General features: G+C 33.3%; 2 protein-coding genes across 3 annotated transcripts; one reads left to right on the top strand and one right to left on the bottom strand.

Annotated features, from left to right (window-relative positions):
- Nucleotides 1–14,818: 14,818 nt before the first annotated feature.
- Nucleotides 14,819–18,872, top strand: LOC143542119 (vacuolar cation/proton exchanger 1-like). 2 transcript variants are annotated; one of them, XM_077034787.1, is made up of 11 exons: nucleotides 14,819–15,043; nucleotides 15,127–15,194; nucleotides 15,301–15,329; nucleotides 16,806–17,002; nucleotides 17,078–17,284; nucleotides 17,379–17,522; nucleotides 17,606–17,722; nucleotides 18,048–18,101; nucleotides 18,248–18,364; nucleotides 18,436–18,526; nucleotides 18,613–18,872. In XM_077034787.1, exons 1-11 carry the CDS (start codon nucleotides 14,834–14,836, stop codon nucleotides 18,618–18,620), a joined length of 1,242 nt encoding a protein of 413 aa, XP_076890902.1. In that variant the 5' UTR covers nucleotides 14,819–14,833; the 3' UTR covers nucleotides 18,621–18,872. The 2 variants fall into 2 exon arrangements, with proteins under 2 accessions (XP_076890902.1, XP_076890901.1); XM_077034786.1 differs by having other exon boundaries at nucleotides 18,436–18,872.
- Nucleotides 18,873–18,926: 54 nt separating this feature from the next.
- On the bottom strand, nucleotides 18,927–21,238 carry LOC143542120 (putative NAD(P)H dehydrogenase (quinone) FQR1-like 3). Its single transcript, XM_077034788.1, has 3 exons — nucleotides 21,144–21,238; nucleotides 19,403–19,762; nucleotides 18,927–19,271 (listed from the first exon to the last, which is right to left on the bottom strand). The coding sequence occupies exons 1-3, from the start codon at nucleotides 21,167–21,169 to the stop codon at nucleotides 19,043–19,045; spliced, it is 615 nt and encodes a 204-aa protein (XP_076890903.1). The 5' UTR covers nucleotides 21,170–21,238; the 3' UTR covers nucleotides 18,927–19,042.
- Between the last annotated feature and the right edge of the window lie 1,693 nt (nucleotides 21,239–22,931).

Genomic DNA, 22,931 nt, shown 5'->3' with positions numbered 1-22,931 from the left:
TACACAGGTGTATGGGCTAACCTTGCTAAGTCCATAAATAAGTTAAAGTGGGATGGAAGAAAGTTAAAAGACTTGATAAAAGCTACTGTTGGAAATGAGCAAAAGTTGTGCTTTTGGATGGATAATTGGGTGGGCAGTGTATGCCTTCAGGGCCGGCCCATAGGGGTGGCGGGGTGGTCGACGGCCACAGGCCCGACACCCCGTTAGGCCCGAATTTTATTTTTATAAAATAAATTATTTTTATTAAAAATAAGATGTATATTTAATGTTTAAACTTAATTATATGACCACAAGTTTGGTCTAGTGGCAAATTGGTATTATTTTCAACCAAAAGGTCATTGGTTCAAGTCTCATTTGAGACATGCTTAATTATATTTTTACACAACCCAAATTATAACCAAGTAAACCTATATAAAATATTAATTGTTTAAACCAACGAAATACTCTTTTTTAATTAAGGCCCAAAAAAATTTTCGTCTTCGACCCAAAATTTGTTTTGCTTTCTCGGAGCCGGGCCTGTATGCCTTAAATATGCATGCCCTTCTTTATTTAAATTGAAAAGACACACAAGGTGTAAAGTCAAGGAAAGATTTTGGAGAGCAGGAGGAAATTTCGGTTGGAGCTGGTGTTGGAAAAAAAGACCGAGTAAAGAGATAGAACTGGAAGAATGGGAGAAGTGCATGAGGTTGATGAGTGCAGCTGTTTGGGTTAACGGCCGGACCGGTTGGAATGGTTAGGGGACAAAGATGGCGAATTTTCAGTAAGCTCGGCTAAAAGGTTGATTGTAAAAAATAAAAATGTAGGATATAACTACATTATGAAGTGGAGCAAATGAGTTCCAAATAAATGCAACATTCACGTTTGGAGGGCGGAAATGGATAGACTTCCTACTCGGGACGCTCTTGAACGAAGGAACATACAGGTCACGGAAAGTGGGTGCCCCTTGTGCGATATGGGGGGAGAAACGGTGGATCATATCATGATAGGATGTGGAGTAGCGGCGGTGGTCTGGGATAATTTAAGTCGGTGGTGCAATGTTCCCTCTATTTTTGGCTTCTCAGTTAGAGACCTTCTAGAGCTACACAAGACCATCAATATCGGTCCTATTGAAAAAGAGGTGTTTCATGGAATTATCATAATTGCTTGTTGGAGACTTTGGAAGGCGAGAAACGAAAAAGTTTTTGGAGGAAAGGAGGTTATTTTGGAAGAGATTATAGGTGACATAAAGGCTTGTGGTTTCATTTGGTTCAAGTATAGGTCTAAATTTAGATCTTTAGCTTAGGTGAATTGGTGTAATTTTGATTTCATGTAATTTTTTTTCTCTTTTTTGGGCTGTTCTCCGGCTTGTGGTGTCGGCCTTTGGTGTTGTTTTCTTGTTTGGTGTTGGTGTTTATAAAAGTTAATCTTTCGAAAAAAAAATAGAAAAAAATGAAATTTCATAACAGTCAGGATAAAATGAGGTGTTAGTGCATAATTGATATACTTCTATGATAGAATATTTGACAATTTTACTCACATGATAGTCTTTCAAAATCCAAAAACGGACCAAAACAACAACAATAAAAATAAAAATAATAATAATAAATTTGTTAAAATAAGTCATATAAAAGACAAATACAATTTTTTTTATATTTAAAAAAAACACTTGTAGGAATTGAACAACGAGTCATATAAACACAAATGAAAGTTCTTTTAAAGGAAAAAAAAACCGTTTGTATAAATTGAACTCATGACCTTTTTATCTTATAGTCTAGTACTATTTTCATTCAACTAATGAGTTATTTTACAGTTCTTTTGTTTTAAAACAAAGTTATATATAAAATATAAATATTTCTTTTAACTATTAAGGGCCTCTTGGGAGAGAGGGCATGGGTCTGCCGCCCTCCTCGCCTTCCCTTTGGGCTGGGCCTAGACACGAGTCATTATTATGCACACAAGTTTGAGAAGTATTAGCATATCAGGTGAGTTCTAGATCCCTTTTTCTTAATATGTTTTGGGGCTGATGTACATATGTTAATGCATTATGGTAAAGTTATAGTGAGTGTATGTGTTTGTAACATCCGACCCCTCGCACCATCAATATTGTCTTTTTTGCCCATGAAGAACTCAAGGATTTATTTTTTGTTATCCAGGTGGAGACTTCCCAAGTGGTCACACATCCTGCTATTATTCTCACCTGAGCACACTTAACTATGGAGCTATCCTCTCGTCCACTACCATTAAGCCCAAAACGCATTGATGATTTAAGAGGCATGACATTTACTTATGAACCAAGGATCTCTCATGCCCACGGCCGATATAGGATTTGCCTACGATGTTACAGTGTTGAAGCAACTAGTCTATGAGTCAGTCAGACCCTTGTTGTGCAGAAATTTGACCTGTTTATACAAGCGCCACGTGTAGGCCCTTGTATGGGCACAATTTTGGGCGCTATAATTACAAATACATATGTTGTGTGGCTTCAGTCATGTCACGATTGGTGAAAGTTAGTATGATTGACAACTTAAATTGATTTTCTATAGACTCCCAAGAAAGTTAACTAGCATTAGATACTTATGTTTTGTACTTCCGACATGTATATTATTATTATTTTTATATAATAACTGCTATGTATAGTAAAGCTACAACTCATTTAGCAGGAGGCTGAATTTTATATGCACATCATGTTAGCACGTATGATGAAAAATAATAAAAATTGACTGACATTTAGACGGGTTATCCGACCAGAAGACTGTCATCCAATATTAGTTAACCATTGCTTGTTATGTTCTTTGAGACAAGTACATTGTGATCTTAAGACATGACCTTTTTTATGTTAATTATGTTGCATGAATGTTTAATTCCTAGCTTAAGAACTATAATTCATGAGTAAACTCAACTTTCAAGACACCTTAGTTTCATGGGGTTTCAACACTAAATAAAAAAACAAAATGTTTTAATTAAGAAAATTATTTTAAATAAAAATCAAAAAACAAATATAAACATTATGAAAAATGTCAACCAGATGTCGTTAAGTAGACTAATTAAGTCAAAACGACATCAGGTTTCAATATCAATCTTATATAAGAACGTGAACTTTCACTTTATGTTTGTTTTGCAATGAAGATAAATAAAAGGTAACACCAATCAATATAGATAGTTGATTTGTTTTTGAGATAACTTGTTTTAACGCATGATAAGTTATGTGCTTCATTATCTGAAGTTGAAAGCAAAAATAAAGTAAAACTACTAATTTTGATTTGGAGGTTAAAATTACAAATAAAATTAAAAATATTGTATACAAAAAAATATTTAGAGATTTACGAATTTTCAACAACTTTTAATTTTCATATTATGTAATTTGTATTTTATTCTACCATATATTATATCTTTATATATGTTGAAGTGTTGAACATATTATTTATATTTCACATTGTGTTATTATTTAAATAAATTTATTTATTTTAACTTGTGTTTTATACGACTTTCTATTTCTTAATGTCATATGTCATCACATATGAGTGATCCTTACAAAACTTTCCCACATTTCTCAGATATCAAATATACTAGCCAAATGCCTGCGAGATGCGGCGGGGTACACACGTAAAAACTGCATCGAACGGTAGCCTTCTTGCAATGATATGCATGTAACACGACATTGGACTCCTAACTGATGCCGGTAAGCGTGTCACATAGTGCGTGTGTGTGCACAATCTGGTGACGGTACGCGTCATAACGGGTGTGGGGATGAGGTTTTCGAGGATACGGGTTAAGAAGTCCAGAGTGGAAGATTAGACAAATAATCAAATAATCGACCCGACACCATTCTAACCCGAAACCTATTCCAACATGGCCTCTTTCAATCTGAACCATTCGGTCCTGAATATAAACAAATTAATTTTTTTTATCGACCCATCTCGACCATAACCCGTTATGACCCATGACCCGAACTTGCATGATCCGACCCGTTTTCGGTCATAACCGGCTATCACGTAACATTTTATTTTTCAAAAATTAAGGAACTATAGCAATACCATACTCAAATTAAAGAGAATAAACTACTCGTTTTTATGGTGTAATATTTTATAAAAAATATTAATGTGTGAAAAAGTTATAGTCGTTTTTATATCGTGGGGGTGGTTGATTTAAAATAGGGGGGTAATATGTAACTATTCATCAAATTAACAGAAACTTGATCTAAGTTGAAGTACAATAGTTATAAATATTTTTTAACCAAATAATACTACCGTACGTAGTGTAACCAAATGACCATATTACCCTTAAGATTAAAAAATTCTATGCAATATAGATTGTACCTAAAGCAATCAAGGTTGTACCTCTTAAATTTTAAGAGGTCCCTTGAATTTTACTTTATATATAGCATAGATAGGGGTGAGCAAAAAATGGTTCGGAACCGCCAAAACCAAGGAACCAGAACTGAACCGGTGCCTCAGAACCGCTAATGTGTGTACTGGTTCGGTTCTCGGTTATCAGAATTTGCATTAAACGGTTCCCGGTTCGGTTTCGGGTAAAACGGACGGTTCTAGACTTGGAACCGAAGAACCGGAATATTCAAAACGTTTTAAATAAATTTAACAATCCTCATTTTTTATAGAGTAACTTATTAACTGGCATCCATTCAATCATTTTTTAATTCAAATCTTCTTTCTTTACGTTTAAGAACTAGCAACCATGATCAATTTTGATTTAAGCTATCAAGGTAATTTAATATAAAATGATATGATCTTCCATTAATCTATCGTTGCTAATGATTTATTTAACTTCAACACTTAGGTTTTAATAACGGGTGTTCATGTTGTAACTAAATTAGTTTTACCGTGAAAGAAGACATACAATTGTATAAACTTGTTTTGCAATTTGCAAAATTTGCATAACTCATTTGATAAATAAATGATCGAACGGGTTCTAGCAAGAACCGCTTAGCGAGAACCGGCTTTAGCGGTTCTGGAACCGAACCGGTTTACTATAATAGGTTCCGGTTCCGGTTCTATTTTTCACTCATTTTCGGTTCCGGTTCGGTTCTCGCGGTTCTGAACCGTTGCACAGCCCTAAGCATAGATTCTTATTACTAATTTTATATTTTATTCTTTTGTCTTTTTAATCTATTAGTTTTTCTTTTCAATAATTATTTTTTAATTTAAAAATTTTATTGCCATCATAAATATTTTATTTTGTTTTATATAAATATATTGTATTAGTTATTAATATTAAAATTTTATCAGTAACGAATGTTCACATTAATTTAGATAAAATAATTAATTTCAAAGAAGAAAATTTTTACTTTATATTTGTTTTGTTATAAAGACTAAAATAAAAAAGCTAAGGCCAATCGTTTTAGATAATTTGTTTGTTTTTTAAACAACCAGTTTGTTACAACAAACTTCAATTATTTCATCGTTTTGCGTGCTGGACATCCCGGGTCTTCATTCCGTGTCACAACAGGTCCATATTGAGTACATTAACGCCCATGACCTGAAATCCAATAATACACGTATGAAGTATCGATAGTTCTAGAATAAACAGTTAAAACTAAATAATAAACGAACTAAAACATATACAAATTAACCGACCATCACAGTTTTAACACATGGTTATTCATTATCTAGAGTTAAACAAAGTGAAACTACTAATTTAATATAAAGGATATAGTTAGAAATAAAATTACAAATGTTGTATACAAAAAAATATTGATAGATTTACGAATTTTTAACCTTTTATTTTCATATTGTGTATTATGAATTTATTATATCATATATTATATCTTTATATATCATATTTTTTATATTTCACATTATGTTATTATTTAAATAAATTTATTTATTCTAACATGTGTTCTACACGGGTACCTAACCTAGTCAATCTTATATAAGAACGTGTTCTTCACATAGCCTCTTTAAAATTTGTTGATTTCTTTTTAAAAACTACAACCATCACAATGAAAATCATGTGTACTGGTCACATGAATATAAAATGCGAAGAATGGCAAAATCATCATTTTTGGATGAAACAAAAGCCACAAATTATGTTTATTGGTTGCATGAATATCAAATATGAATAACGGCGAAATCATCATATAAAAAGCATCAACATGTTAATTTTTATCTTGATGTATGCGTTTTTTAACAATGATTCAAAATACTGTTAAATAAAAACAATGGTTCTCAATACTATGAAGCTGCTAAAATGATATATAAGAAAGGGAGAAATTTATAAAGTTTGAGATATAATTAACATGGTCACATTCTAAAGTTTATTTTCAATAAAATTAGTAAATATGATATTTTAAATTTGTTAAGAGTTATATCTAACTCGACTTGCATAAAAATTGATTATATTTGAGTATTATTATTATTTACTAAAATAATAATAGTTATAATAATAATAATAATAATAATAATAATAATAGTTATTATTATTAAATGGAATTGGTTTTTATTGATCTCAACTATTGCCGTTTGGTCATTGTCGGTCCCAACTCACGAAATGGTCACTGATGGTCCCAACTTTTAATGTATTTGTTCCTAACTGTTCGCGGCTAACAGAATCCTAATGTCGTTAGTTTCAGGTCGCCGGAAAAACGTTTTTGGCCGGGAAAGTCAGTTTTATTGCCGGAAAACACCACCTGAACACCGCCACCACCACCAATCGACACACCGCTAACCAACCACCATCACTTAAGCACCATCAACTGATTCCGACGATGGTTTTAGGGTTCCGGCGACCTCAATAATTAGGGTTTCTACTAGAAAAATGTTTCTTAAGGTAAAATACAAAGTTACCATGATGTTTGGGACAAAATTGTTGAGTTTTCGGGAGAAAATGTGTGTTTTTTCGGCCAAAAACGTTTTTCCGGAGACATGAAACTAACGACGTTAGAATTATGTTAGTCGCGGACCGTTAGGAACAAATACATTAAAAGTTGGGACCGTCAGCAGCCAATTCGTTAGTTGGGACCGGCAGTGACCGAAAGACGATAGTTGGGACCGACAGTAAACAAAAGACGATAGTTGAGACCAATAAAAACCATTTTTTCTTATTAAATGTGCATTATTATATAAACTTAATATCGTAAGTTAAATATGCCATTGTATTAATTATAGTAATTTTTAGTGTTTGAAAGATACAATTTTACCCTTTGAATGTTTATTTTATTATATAAGGGGTTGTACAATATGCATCAAATGAATTATACCTTTTAAATTAAAAAAAGTTATTAAACTACAATTCTTAAATGTTTTACAATATAGTGTATTTAATATTTAACATTTATCAATTAACAAATTAACAAAGTTTAGAAATTTAGTTAGTCGTAAATTGTGAGGATAATGTGCGAGATAATGTGGAAGTGACATATGACCAAACATACATAATTACAAAGTCAAATTCTTTAACATTTGTAATCAACACGTGTGTGATTACAAGCCCTCATAGTTTGTGCACATATTGTTAGGTGGTTATTCAAAGAACTAAGTTAATTCATTTTTGTTTAATTTTCATGGTTAATTTCTCTACCCACCAAGCAATGTCCGAGGAAAGCAAACATCTGAGTCGGTCAACCGTTGCTTCGATCATTGATCCCCTTTGCTAAACCATTCAATGCGTTGTCTTTGGAAGAGGCTTTTGGTGTTGAATAAATTGTTTACCTAGCATGAAATTCATTAAACGCATCTAATAGTTAATTCTTTTATTTAAACCATACTTTTCTAGAACCATCGCCAATGCACAAAAGAGGAACACTCATCATGCATATCATAGTCTCATTAGTCCATATACATTAAAATAAACTAAATCAAATATAGGGTCAAGTTATTTTACAAAGGGGAACAAAAATGAGAATGATGAGAAGCCATAATTAGTTGACATGTACCATGTAGGGACCAAAGGAAAAATGGTAAAAAAGTAATATTACATATTTTCTCTCTCCACATGCAAGTCACATGTTAATTCTCCCATTATTTTTAAACATCTATAACTTTTTCATATGATATTTTTTAAAAAATATAGAATTCACCATAATAACAAACGTTTTTTTACCTTTAATATGATTATAATTTTGTTATATAAGAATAAAAAATAATTTACGTCATTGTGTCTTTTTGCTTACCATTGTGTCTTTTTTCGTCATTGTGTCTTTCTGTTTGTTATTGTGTTTTTTCGCCATTGTGTCTTCCATCTGATCATTGTGTTTTTTTAAAATACTAATAACACCGTTGTGCAATAGTATATATAGAATGAAAAATACTAACAAATTATCTAATACATAAAACACAATGATGAATGCATGTTACACAATAACCTGAAACATAAAACACAATAATGAATACATATAACAACACAATGGTCTGAAACGTAAGACACAATGGTATATGCATATAACACAATGGCCTGAAACGTAAAACACAATGGTAAATGCATATAACACAATGGCCTAAAACGTAAGACACAATGGTAAATGCATATAACACAATGGCCTGAAACGTAAGACACAATGGTAAATCCGTATAACACAATGGCCTGAAACGTAAGACACAATGGACACAATGGCCTGAAACGTAAGACACAATGGTAAATCCGTATGACACAATGGCCTGAAACGTAAGACACAATGGTAAATGCGTATAACACAATGGCCTGAAACGTAAGACACAATGGTACATACGTATAACACAATGGGATGAATACGTATAACACAATGGTAAATACGTATAACACAATGACCTGAAACGTAAAACACAATGGAATCTATATATTACATAATGCCTTGAACGTAATACACAAACAACATAATACTATTTTTCTCAAATTAAGTGAATACTGATCACAATAACTAAAACACAAAGATAAGTATAAAGACAAATGTTGAGCACAAAGGGGCTGTTTGGCAATTGCTGAACCATTAAGTGCTGAATGATTAAGAGATCTGAATGATTAAGAGGCTCTGAGCCAATAAGTGCTGAACCAGTAAATGTTGTTTGGTTGGACGTCTGAATGGCTATGCAGAATGACTATTATACCCCTCTGAACTATTTCGTGCAAACTGAACTATCTAATTTTTGTTTCTATTTTCATTGGAACCCAATATACGCAAATATACATACCTAAAAATGAAAACAATATACAAAAATGTTTCAAATATACAAAAAAAAAAATCACAGTACCACAAATATATATGTTTAAAAATGAAAGTTATATACAACTAAACCAACGTCTTCATTATGTCTTCATACATGCAACCCGAACTGAGGTCTTCGCCCGAACCGTAGAAACTTCCTAACAAAACACAGTTACAATAATAAATGGGTTCGACCCGTGAAACCGTCCCGCGAAACCCATGAACCCCATCCGTGAAACCGTTCCGCAAAACATAGTTGCATTAATAAAATGAAGCTTAAAAACTATATCAAAAAGCCGCAAACTCGTGATATAATGTTTCAACACCGTGTAGAGCCGGAACCAGCCCTTTATTAACGGTCCGATTTACAGGTACGACATTTGCCCTTTTAAGCTTCCGGTCCAGTCCGCTTATATATATATATATGCATTATTATATATTTTTTATACAACATACACATATATATACATATATATACATATATTTACACTACATACTCGTATATAAGCGAGTTTTTAGTTGGCCCGTTAAATATAAATAAACATTGAATGGTTGAATTTGAGCTAACCTTTAGACGCTTTTACAGAGTTCAAGTCCGGGCCTCAAACATCAATGTACATACAGGGGAAAAAATAACACTTTCTGATTAATAAAAAGGCTTCATAAAACCCGCACACATGATCCTATCCATGTAATAAAAAGGCTTCATAATAATGCAGTTTCAATAAACAACAGATGTTTTTCCTTTATTATCCTAGAATCAAATAACAAACAGAACATGATTGATACATAGGGGGCGTTGGTTCCAGACACTTCAAAATTGCTGCACAAGGATTCTATTCAAATCCATATAAATTGCTGCATCATATTGTAACAATATGCCTTAAATATGGCACATTCATATCCTTTCCGTATAATACCTTAAGAATATACATAAGGTTTTTACTAGAATACAATTAAACTGTAGACATTTAATATAATTAAGGAAAGTAGAAAACCGGTTTTTATATGGATCTAGAAATTAATTGTGCAGTGCATAGGAAGTCTATAATATTTTACTGTCAAACCTGCACCTGCAAACCAGTTTATAACTGATTCAAGCTGAACTGGTTTGGAACCGACCCAAACCGGTTACATCAGTTTCTGTATTTCACTGCCTCAACCAGGTTCAGTATCTAACCGGTTTCGACCAAAACCGGGTTTGACTGTTTTGACTGAAAACTAGTTCGTTTTAACCCGAAACCGGTTTAGGTTAAAAAACTGGTTTGAACACCTCTAACTTGTAAATGCTATCTTGTATCTACACTCATTTCATATATTTGGTAAAAAATATGTAGCTTTATTTGTGTGTTCTCTCAGTTGTTTTACACAACACATCAAACGTTTAATGAAATAATAAACCTTTCATATCTCTTAAAAGCCCTAATTGTGAAGCAGAATAATTAGATTCAACTGAATTGCAATTAGACAGATTCCGAGACACCCCCAAATTTATAACTTAATAGGCATATATATAAAATATAAACATCGACAAAGAGCTAAACAGATTAATAATAATAATAATAATATATCAATTTCTTCTTCATCATCAACACATTGCAGATTAAAGATGATACATTGCGATAACAATCAAATCACGAAATTAAACCTGCGTGAATCGAGTTGGTTTTAAAGGCTCTAATTCTCATGATGAACCAAGTTGACAATACAAAAGCAAGATCCAACCAAATTGAATATCAATTAGCATAAACTGAACATCAATCGAACCCTAGCTAGAACAGAAATCGAGTAGGTAAACAAAATCATACCTGTTTGGAACTGGAATCCGGCTGAAATTGAGTAAGGATTGTGGTGTTGTTCTTGGTCGCCTGAGGAACGAGCGATGGCTATGTGTGGGTAATTTAGTCTCTTTTCCATTAAGAGATCTCTCAAATCTTCTGAATCAATAACAGCCTTGCTGAATCGCTCAGTTGTAGTCCTTTATTGAAACAAACAAGCTGCGATTCTGACTTCATACCCATTCAGAGCCATTTAGACCCCAAACAAACACACCCAAAGACACGAAAGACACAATGACGTAATCTTTGTGTTAATTTTTATCTTTCATATGAGTATCAATTGAAAAACACAATGACCGAAATATATAACACGATGCATTAGAAAAACCCAATTAAAAACAAACCAAATAACACAATATAAAAAACCCATCAATTTTTTTTTATTTTTATATAACAATATGATATTCATATTAAAGATAAAAAAACGCTTGTTATTATGGTAAAAAAATTTTCTAAAAAAAATGTCGTATGAAAAAGTTATAGACGTTTTAAAATGATGGAGGAATTGACATGTGCCTTGCATGTGGAGAGAGAATGTCTTCATAAGTTGGTTATTACCTTTATGCCGTTCTCATATATTTTTATTCAATTTTTATTCTTGAATTAATCTCCACTATCCAAAATAAGATCAATGAATTAGATTCCTTCTCACCATTCTCATTTTTGTTGTCCATTATATTTTAACTTTACCCATCAAATATATTCTTCGTTAAAGGAGATTATTGAAAGAAATTGTTTACTAGCTACTTATCTTCCAAAGTAGAAGAGCATTTTTGCAAATAAATACCATGCACACAAAATAACACATTCTCTTTTTTTGACAAAGTAGACCCCTACTATAATCATGTGGCCAAGTCTCTTAAGCTACAAGTCAAGTGGTCAACTATATCAACATTCTTTGCAACAATAAGATATTCGTGGACATCCTCAGATGTGTTATGTGTAACTTTTGAGTCTTCCATACTTATTCACATTATCAAACAACTAATAGTTAGTTTATAAAATTCATTATTGAAGTCTTTATAGTGTTAAACCGTAATCAAGTAAGTGTGTAAAGCGATATAATATAGTGTCTCATATATGGAACATATATACTACTCTTTTCTTAAAACCACTTTATGTTAGCATCAAATCTTAAGACGAGATGTGTGACAAAAAAGGAACACCCACCATGTATCATAGTCAACACTTGACCATATACATTAGAATGAATTGAATCTCGTATATTATTATTATTATTATTATTATTATTATATAATACAAACAAGAAGTTTGGTGCCGCAAAGTCTCGATTGGGCAACTTTGCAGCATCGTATTGGTCCGTTTTGGATTGTTTTAGTTTCGGTCCGTGACAAACGTAACAAAAACCGACCGATTGAAAATTTTGTATTGTTTTAGTTCCGATAACATAATGAACATGATGGAAACTGACCAAATTCGAATAGACTCAACGCGTTTTGTTTTAGTTCTAGTGCCGTAACAAACGTAACGAAAATCAACGGAATGCTGATTTTGTTTTTTCTTTTTGCTTTTGTTCCGGTACCGTGAGGTACCATCACGAATGTGACATAAACCAACCGAATTTGCGTAGAGTTATTGCCTTAATATCCGGGATAAAAACGATTGGGTTATACCAACACCCGAGTTTTACCGGCTGACGCCACCCCGTTGGTAACCTCAAATTTTATTATTCATTTTATTTTGGCTTTAGTCCTGACACAATAACACATGTAACCAGAACTAACCGAATTCGCGTCGACTTACCGTCTCAACATTTTGTGGCCAACAACGCTTGGGTTTTACTATTGCCCCGGCGCAACGCGCCGAGTAAAACAATAGTTTATAATAAAAGGAGAATGCTAGCATTTCCGCAAATGAATATCATGCACAATCACGTGACCAAGTCTAATGTTACAAGTTACAAGTTACAAGTCAACCGTATCAACATACTCCACAACATTAAGATACTCTTGGAGAATCTTAGACGTATCATAACTTTGAGTCTTTCATAACTATTACTAGAATCAAATAACTAATAGTGAGTTTGTAAAACCATTACTTAAGTCATTATAGTGACCATCATAAGAAAGTAAGCATGTAAATCGACACTAGAGAAAACTCGACAAGGGGACAGGTTGAATAGGTTTTCTTAATTTTTGCCTATTATTATTTTTTTTTTTATAAAATATCGTTGTTCATATATAATACAAACAGAGCTACATCTGGATAATGGGTAAGCGAGCAACAAGCTGCGCCGCTACCTCCTTTTGAATCGCAAAGCTTATTCTACTAAATATAAATCCTTGGTTCCCCGGGCTCTGCGAGTCACTGTGGACCACCTTCTGTACCCGCTCTAAGAAGCGAACCGTCTCGGGAGCTAGAGATCCAAAAGTGTCATTTTTAAGATGCTAATATTCATTTTTAATCTCGTTACAACTCAAGCTATATGATATTTAATAAGTAAAGAGTTTAGAAATAGAGAATAACAAACCCGATTTATAAATGTTTAAGTGATGTTATTTCTTATCCCTTATTCTCTAATTGAGAGTTGTTTCACTATTTTTTTCCTTAAATGACAGAGGCCACCAATAAAACGTCTCACTAAGCAAAAGTATAAATTACCTTGTTCGACATACCATGTCAAAATGGTACGCCTTTACAAATTTTCAAACATTCACTATGTTAAGATAGTAAATTCTCACAACACTATATTAAATTGGTGTTTAAATTCTCATGAACATAAACAAAACTATATCAAGGTATGCTCCCCTCAACAAGTCATCAACATATGATGATCACCTAACTAATGAATCAATAGAACAAGACTAGTGAGTCCCTCACAATATAATATATCATAAACAACACTTTAAACAAAAAGGAACAATGCAAACTGATTGGCGGATTCTTTTTTTTTAATTGTTAGTTTAAATTTCGAATTTTATTTAATTGATAATTAGGTTTATATGTTAATTGGAACTTTCTTTAATTGAATGTTTGGGCAATTTTTGATTACTTATATGTGGGCCACTAGCTAGCTTATATGTGCTATTTTCTAAATGATAAATTCAATTGGGCCATTAATTTATTACTGGGTTTACTAATTTTAATAACTTCTATTAAGTTTTTATATATAAAAAATCATTTACCAAATTTCTTTACTAAAAAAATTCATAATAAGTGGGTTCAATCGTCGAAAAAAATGTATTAGTCTGTTAATACGATACAATACACTTTAAATAAAATAAAAAACGTAGTGGGTTCAGACGAATCCGAATCCATGTGGATAGCTATGCCCATTTTTGACAAGTGACAACTAAGTATTACCCATCCAAACAAAATCATAATTACTTTAGAATGTATGACCAATGATGAGTTGTTTTTATTTTCACATGACCCAGGATACAATAATATTACTAAGATATATAAATATTATTACACATAACCGAAGTTATGTCAATTATGTAATAAAAACATAATCAACCAAATTAACATTACATGTATCAGTGTCCAGGTTCATGAATATAGTTGAAACTGAGGATAAGTGTTATAAATGGATTAGAAGTTATAACATATATAATATAATATTAATATAATGAATAAAAAGACACGTAATTATCATTCTCAGGTTGTTTCTGCATTTATATCAATCCACACCGCTGTGTGTGCCGTTTCCAGTATAACTAAACAACGTGTTCTTCATTCATCAACCCCCTTCCTAACAAAATACCAAAACAGTTTCAACTACGAAACTTCCTCGAACCTTCATATTCACTTGTTATAATTTCACTCACTCCCATTATATTATAAATATTATTACCTCACTCCAATCACCATCACCTGGCTACTTGTATTTCATTTCTTGTGTGTTTCTTTCACCAATATCATGAGTTCGTCTTCTGTGAATTATCACGATATGGAGAACGGAGGAGAGTCGTCGTTGTTGTTGCTACCATCGCAGATCGATGTTGTTCGGTTTCGGATGGTGAGAGATTTCGTTGAGAATGTTCGGAAAGTCGTGTTTGACACGAAGCTGTTCGTGTTGTTTCCGGCTATTCCGATTGCGATTGTAGCTCAATGCTACGGGTTCGGTCGTGTAAGTGATGGTGAATTTATTGTTTACGTTGTGTTTTTGTTGCGGCATTTTGTAATTAGTTGATATTTGGAATTTGTGTTTAGCCGTGGATCTTTGCTTTGAGCTTGATCGGATTGGCTCCGCTTGCAGAACGATTGAGCTTTTTGACCGAGTAAGTTTAGCGGTTGGAGTTTTTTTGAATCTGATATTAAAATTGAGTGTTGATTTGTTGCTGACATTTTTGGTTTGTGTTGTGTTTGTGAAATTGAAATCGGAAGACAAATTGCGTACTTCACGGGGCCTACAGGTATATTATATATATTCTTCTAGTCAACCAGATGTTTTATGTTCTAAGTTCTAAACCCTAGATTATTATTTATTTTATTGTTTTAATTTTAATTATCAGAACAAAATTAGGAGGATTTTTTTATTCATTTTATGAAACACGTGACATTCCAATCTTTTGTTTATTTGTTTATTTATAAAATAATTGATAATTGATAATTGATAGGACATATATTTGATCTAGGTGGAAGAATGTCAAGTGTCATATATATAGGGATAAAACCAGTTTCACATGCTTACGGTTTACTTGATAGTGTTATGATTTAAAAGGATGTAACATGTATGCTCACATAAACACAAATATGGATATGGATATAGATGCAGAATATTAATATTTTATGTTTATTTTTATTTATAAAAAAAAGGCAGGTTTAAAGATCGTTTATTTGTCGTGTATACATTAATGATTGTTTGACCTATTTAGGGGAACGTCGTGTAGTGATAGATTCGTTTAGGTAAAGATTGTCTATGTGTCGTGTATACATGAATGATCTTTTGACGTATTTAGGGGAATGCCGTGTAGTGATAGATTCGTTTATGTAAAGATCGTTTATTTGTCGTGTATGCATTAATGAACTTTTGACATTTCACGTGTTTGTTTATGTTTGTTGATTGTATGCACACATACATTTATATATGCAGATGTATACAAAAAAAGCATATAAGAACTTGTACAAAATGTTTCAATTATAGTTGTCTAGCTAATATTTATTTTATATTAAATTAAAAAGATAAAGTTCTCTTCTTAAGGGTGTGAATTTCTTACAGAAAACCAGACTCACGTGTTTGGGTTTGGTATAAACCGGTACGGGTCAGTTTCAGGTCGAACCCGTGGACCCCTTAGGCTAAACAAGTTGGGTTTGCGGGTTGACCCGTTTAACCCTTGTTTATTTTAATTTTTTAAAGTGTGTTTGGTGTAATAAATTAATTGGTTGGTTAACTTATACCAAAATTAAAACTAAAAAGAAATTGACATAACATTATATAACATAATAATTTCAAAATTAATTTCTTATAAGAAGTCTCAAAGACACTGATATAAACATATACATGTGTACATTTTGTTAACCAAAGATAGTGATATAAACATACATATAATTCACATAATAAACTCAAAACACAAGAACAGTATATATAAATTATGCACGCGCACGTCTAAATCCTTTTAATACAGCGGATTTATAAAACAAAATCCATACACATTCATATGCACGTGTGCATTGAACGCATCGGTCTATTTACACAATAAATCCAAACAAAACATTATTTCTCTTTAATATGCGCACGTGCCCATAAAATCTATAGCCAAAATCACAGTACGCACACGCGTTACCATAATTGATCGAGTTCTAAACGTGACCGCATATGAATCAATTTAAATAATCAAATGATTAACAAGTTAACAACCTGATATACATTTTAATTGTAACATTTGCAGTTGGAGGACTGGTGAATGCAACATGTGGGAATGCAACAGAATTAATAATTGCATTGTTTGCTCTGCATAAAAGGAAAATTCATGTGCTCAAATACTCGCTTTTGGGTTCCGTCATCTCAAACCTCCTGCTTGTTCTTGGCTCATCTCTCTTATGTGGTGGCATCGCCAACATTAACAAAGAACAGAAGTTTGACCATGTAATTATTACTTTCTAATATCATTAACTTGCATCAATTTTTTTATAACTAATTTTTACATGTTATTAATAACAGAAGCAGGCGGATGCAAACACGCTGCTGCTGTTACTTGGACTGCTTTGCCAGATCACACCGTTGCTGTTTAATCTCCGTTCATCCAAACTGGACACCAGTCCGGTTCTGCAGCTGTCAAGAACAAGCAGCATTGTGATGCTGATTGCGTATGTTGCATATCTCTTCTTTCAGTTAATAACCCACAGTCAACCTTATGGAGCAGAAGAGGTTTGTTAGTTGCTGCTTTGACTTTCTTGTTGACTTTAGAACTCCAACAAAATACTTTATTCCTTTTTTTCATTTTGGATTTGAAACTAATTAGGTTGAAGATGATGGCGATGATGGCGATGATGATGAGGCTGATAAGGAGACCGCGTCGATAGGTTTTTGGAGCGCGTTTATATGGTTATGCGTGATGACAATAATCATCTTTGTTTTGTCCGAGTATGTTGTGGCCACAATTGAGGTATTGCATACAAACTTTTATACTTGTGATGATATAAACTTATGATTTTAACGGTTAACAAATATTTATACTTCGTGAATCAGGATGCATCAAAAACCTGGGGACTATCTGTGAGCTTTATGAGCATAATCTTGCTACCGATTGTTGGTAACGCAGCAGAGCATGCTGGAGCTGTTATATTCGCTTACAAAAACAAATTGGTAAAACATATGCATCACAAAATGTTTTTATAAGTGTTAGTAAGTTTTGGGTTGTAGCGTTTAACCTGCGTAATAAGCAGGCCGTGTTCGGGTTGACCTGTTTATCACGTGTAATCAAACAGGTCACGTTAAGGTTGACCTGTTTAGCATGTTTGATTAAGTACGTTAACACGCCACTTAAAATTAGAATATGAAAGTTAAAAAAGTATATTTGATAAAGTCAATCCGCCAACCCCATCTATCACAACCCAGCAACCCGTTGACAAATTTATTACAGCCCATTTGGAATGTTCTGGGTGTATATAACTTTGTTTAAATGCTGCAGGACATATCTCTTGGTGTCGCGTTGGGTTCGGGATCTCAGATCATGATATTTGTGGTAAGAAAATATGCTAAAATACCAAATTTAACAAAGTCCGCGTGATACAGTTCCGGTACAACTCATTGATGGGCGTACTGACAGTACTGTGCGAGTCATTGATATACTGATGAGAACTAACATGATCATATATTAAACTAAATCAGGTTCCTCTATGTGTGATAATTGCTTGGATAATGGGAATACCAATGAGTCTTGATTTTGGACTTCTTGAAACTGGTTGTCTTGCCTTCTCAATTTTCCTTACAGCCTTCACTTTACAGGTTTATCTTTACATCAATCTGCATTTACACCCCAGTATTATTTTCATTTTTTCTAACTAACTCATTTGCAGGATGGAACTTCACATTATCTGAAAGGTGTAATTCTTTTCCTTGCCTATATGGTGATCGGGGCATGCTTCTTCGTTCAACATGTTCCATTCAGTGAGTCCGTTACACTTACCTTACACGTTAAACGTTTTCTAGACATGTGGTTTAGTTATTAATTAATTATTACTTTGTGTAAGCAGATGAATAACAGTGTCGGAAACACAGTCGCTTGATCCTTAAGTTTTGAACTCTCCGATGGTTATCTCAGCTCAAATATGCGATTCGGGTGGTAAACCAAAAGGTTCAATCTTTCAAGGATCATATGGAATCTTCAGTAATTAATATCTCAGAACTTGAGATTTGATTAGACAAGATAAGATAGATTTTTAGTGTTTTATGTATTTATCTTTGTTTCATGGATTTGTTCATTGAACCAGTTAGTTAATTTTTTATCTGAATCTTGCAACTCAGTACTTTAATAATCATACACAGTTCATCGCGTCGCAGTAATACCAACATAAATATGGAAACTGATGCTTTGTTTATACACAACACAATTTAGTAACCGGTTCTTACTTGAGAATGATAATAAAATACTTACAATTCGGATTCGATTTCTCATAATAAGTTTTAGTTTTTGGAAAGCTTTTTGGTAATTTCAGAAACATATTTCCCTTGATAAAATGCTTGTTGGAGTTCTAATTCAGTCGGCTGTCGAGTCCCATCACCCGCATATGTTCCAGCACCATAAGATGACCCACCTTTGACTTCATCTACTTCAAACATTCCACTCCCAAATGTGTATCCAAGAGGCACAAATATCATCCCATGATGTGCTAATTGTGTTATTGCTGTCAATCTGCATACAAATAAATACTGAAATATTATATTATTATTCAGGGTTTATTAGTATAAGCCCACGGGTCCGGTCTAGGTGTTTAGAGGTTCTTATGATCTCCGTATATTGTAAGACAAAGGGTGTGATCTTACGCTGTAAGTTCTTGGCCTCCGCCATGAAAGCCCGTGCTCCAGAAGATGCCAGCCGGTTTGCCAGCAAGTGCTTGAGTTTCCCACAAACTGTTAGTTGCATCAAAGAAAGCTTTACATTGGGCTGCCATCACACCAAACCGAGAAGGAAACCCGAACAGGAACCCATCCGCTTCGATAAGCTGATCCGGGCTAATGACTGGCACATCATCTGGTTTAGGTGGAGCCTTCATCTTTTTAAGTACAACACTAGGCAGTGTCTCGGGTACCTGCCAAAGTGTTGCTTCGATTCCTTCAATTGAATTGGCGCCTCGTTGGACTTCTCTAGCCATATACTCCACATGTTTATGCAGAGAGTAATATCTGGAACAAGATTAGTCCAATTCTAGTTTAACATGTATAAAATGTTTGGGGTTGAACCCGCTAACAGCCCAACACGTTTAGCTATGCGCTTCGTGTTAGGGTCGATTTGACGGGTTCATGGGTTAACCCATTTAATTTTTATAAACTTGAAAAAGTTATGCTTTATATCATAACTCATAACTTTAAAGTTTTAAGGCTAAAGAATAATAGGATTCGACCATTTAACCCAAATTTTTACTATTCCATTCAAGCCCAATTCAAAAAATAACATGACCTGCTAAAATTTAACTCCTATAAAAGCCTAAATCAATTCATAGATCATTTCAAATTAACGTTTAACCTAGCCACTAAATCGCTAATCTTACTTTCACGTATGGTAACTTTGAATTTTTGAATCGGGCAAAGTTGTTAAACACGAAAAAGCTTGTTTCGAGAATCAACATGTCTCCCTCCCATTTGCTTTTGATACATTTGATTTTCCGGCCCCAGAGGCTGTGAATTTTTTGAGTAGGGTTCAGCGTGTCGTACACGGAACCTATTCAGCTCCTAGGTCCCAAAGCTTCGTTTTTAGTAGGATTGGCTTTGCTATTCAAAAGGGGGTTGCGACGCCGCTTGTTGTCCGTTTGCCTGCCACTTTATTGTAATCGCTTTGTAGTAGCTAATATATATATTATATGAATGTGATTGACCGGTCAAAATATTTTTTATTATGATTTTTTTAATCTAATTCGGTTTTTACTTATAGATTCGAATTCGACCCAAATTTAGGCCCTGTTTGTTTTTGCCTCTTTTCTCTGAATAGAGGAAAACGTCTGATTCGGTCAGACGTAATCAGACGTGGGGCTGTATGTTTTTTTCTGGCATTAAGAGGTTCAGCGTCTTAATAGCATCTGAACCAGTAAGAGCTTTTAATGGGTCTGAAAACCTCTTAACCCAAAAAAAACATACGTTTGTCTCCGGCCTCCATTAACTTCTAACCCGGAGACTAGGCTCCATCTCCGACGACTAGAGGTCTCTAGCCTCCACCTCTTAATGATTCAGATTTCAGACATTTGAACCACCTCTTAACATTCAGATGTGGTATTCAGATTCAGACTTAAATATCTAAAAAAACAAACGGGGCCTTATTCTAATTCAAAATTTAGTTTAAAAGCATCAACTCAAAGAGTAGTGTTAACACTTAAGTGGAAGGCAAACAGTCAACAAGCCGTGCCACCAGCCCTTTTTACATAACAAAACTTAAAACTAAGTTGTTTAAAACTTGCATTCATAGATCCATCATGGGGTCATAATATTACTATTTAGTTTTAAAATTTTCAAATTCAATTAACCCGAATTCTATCACACAGAAGAACATATAATGATTTGTAAGTTTACTTACATTATATAGATCTTGGTGATTGCCATATATAGCTATATATATGTCTGAAACAATCACACAGAAGAAGATATAATCATAATCAACAGATTCCTAAGAAGATCAAAGGATATATATTGAGAATTGAAAGACTTACATATGAATAAAAGTAGCCGTGTGGAAGCAGCAACTAGTGTAGAAGAAGTGTGATGATCATGATATGAATAATAATAATAATAATAAGAAGAAGAAGAGGGTGGGATTGTTTCGATGTTATCCACGCAATAGGATATTAAATCAAACGGGTAATATGTCTCTTTCTTACGGTTTTTTAATGGGAAAATTCCTGGTATCCTACTTTCATTTTCCATTAACATAAAAAATAAAGAAATATTAATTCATCAAAAATATTTATATTAGGTGTGAACTCATTAAACTTAAATCTTGTCGATGTAGACGGATTAAAAATAAATCTTGTCGATGTGATGAGATTTCAACATATAAGAAAAAAACCATAATCTCGTCTTCTTGGTACAAATTCGTCTCAAATGCGTCTTGAAAGACGGAATTTAACGTCGCATTTTTCAAGGTGTTTAGAATTTGGACGAATAAGTTAGGAAACATAAAAAAAGGGAAAATTCCCAAAATAAGCGCTTATGAAAGCGTTTTTCAGGTTTTTAGATGTCGTTTGCAAGAAATTCCCAAAATAGGTATTATAATCTAGTCGTGACGAGTACTTTGTATAACCAATTAAAACTTGACATGTGTCTTCAAACTAACCGTAACGAGCAGATTTACTAACCATTTACTCATCACGATTAAATAAGTTTTACGTCTCGTAATCAACGCCCACGAGTAATTCATAAGTTCTTTCGTCGCGACGAGTAGATTGTAAGGTTAAACTAGTCACGGCAAGTTAACTACTAATAAACTACTCGTGTGGGGAATGTAAACCAGGTAAACTAGTCGTCGCGACTAAATGACTTATGAATTACTCATAGGCGTTGATTACGAGGCATGAAACTTATTTAGTCGTGACGAGCAAATGATTAGTGAACCTGCTCGTTATGGTTAGGTTACGAGCACATGGCAAGTTTTAACTGGTTCTACAAACTACTCGTGTGTAATCACAAACTACTCGTCACGACTAATTTATAATACATATTTTAGGAATTTCTTACGAATGACACCTAAAACCTAAAAAACGATTTCATAAACACTTATTTTGGGAATTTTCCCTAAAAAAAACCGCCTGGGAAGACTACTGTTTTTGAGATAAATATTTAGTGAGAAAATATAGGCGGCTCCCTCAAGATGTCAAAATTTTGGCCGGATTGCAAGAACTCTTACACACGTCAAATTACAATTGGTCTAGAAATCTCATCGGATCTTATCCCAATATGTCGTCTCAGTCTATATTTTATGGGTTTTCTTTTGGAATCTTTGAGAATTTTGGGCTAAAACACATTTTCTCTCTTTGTAAAAGTGTTATATTGCCGAATTTTTCCTTTTTTATTCTTATTCTTTCTCTAATATATTATTTCACTCACCAATTTTTTAGTAATATTTTGTTTGTTCTACCTTGTTGAGGTTGAAGGGTGTTAATTGATTCGGTTTTGGTTTTAAGTTTTCTAAATATAAGTGAATGAAAATAATTTTATGTAACACCCCGTAACCGCAGCGGAAACGTAAACGGGATGCAACAGACACCTCTGATATCAACCACATTGTTTATAAAGAAAACTGAATACATTAATATACTTCAAATTACATTATCTCGTATTTCATTACCGTCTAGGTGATACACACATC

Source organism: Bidens hawaiensis, unplaced genomic scaffold, assembly GCF_021521415.1.
Source record: "Bidens hawaiensis isolate Kalapana, Puna unplaced genomic scaffold, B.hawaiensis_p1.1 tig00012782_1, whole genome shotgun sequence".
NCBI lineage: Eukaryota > Viridiplantae > Streptophyta > Magnoliopsida > Asterales > Asteraceae > Bidens > Bidens hawaiensis.
Note: the sequence above shows the minus strand (reverse complement) of the source record. Positions and strands in the feature narration are given on the sequence as shown.

Bases quoted from the DNA above. Each gene is read 5' to 3' on its own strand.
- LOC143542119 (XM_077034786.1), top strand. From the start codon at position 14,834: ATGAGTTCGTCTTCTGTGAATTATCACGATATGGAGAACGGAGGAGAG. The intron at 17,003-17,077 runs GTAATTATTACT...TATTAATAACAG, and splicing joins AAGAACAGAAGTTTGACCAT to AAGCAGGCGGATGCAAACAC. The intron at 17,285-17,378 runs GTTTGTTAGTTG...GAAACTAATTAG, and splicing joins AACCTTATGGAGCAGAAGAG to GTTGAAGATGATGGCGATGA.
- LOC143542120 (XM_077034788.1), bottom strand. From the start codon at position 21,169: ATGGCAATCACCAAGATCTATATAAT. The intron at 19,763-21,143 runs GTAAGTAAACTT...ATCTTGTTCCAG, and splicing joins ATCACCAAGATCTATATAAT to ATATTACTCTCTGCATAAAC. The intron at 19,272-19,402 runs GTAAGATCACAC...ATTTGTATGCAG, and splicing joins GGAGGCCAAGAACTTACAGC to ATTGACAGCAATAACACAAT.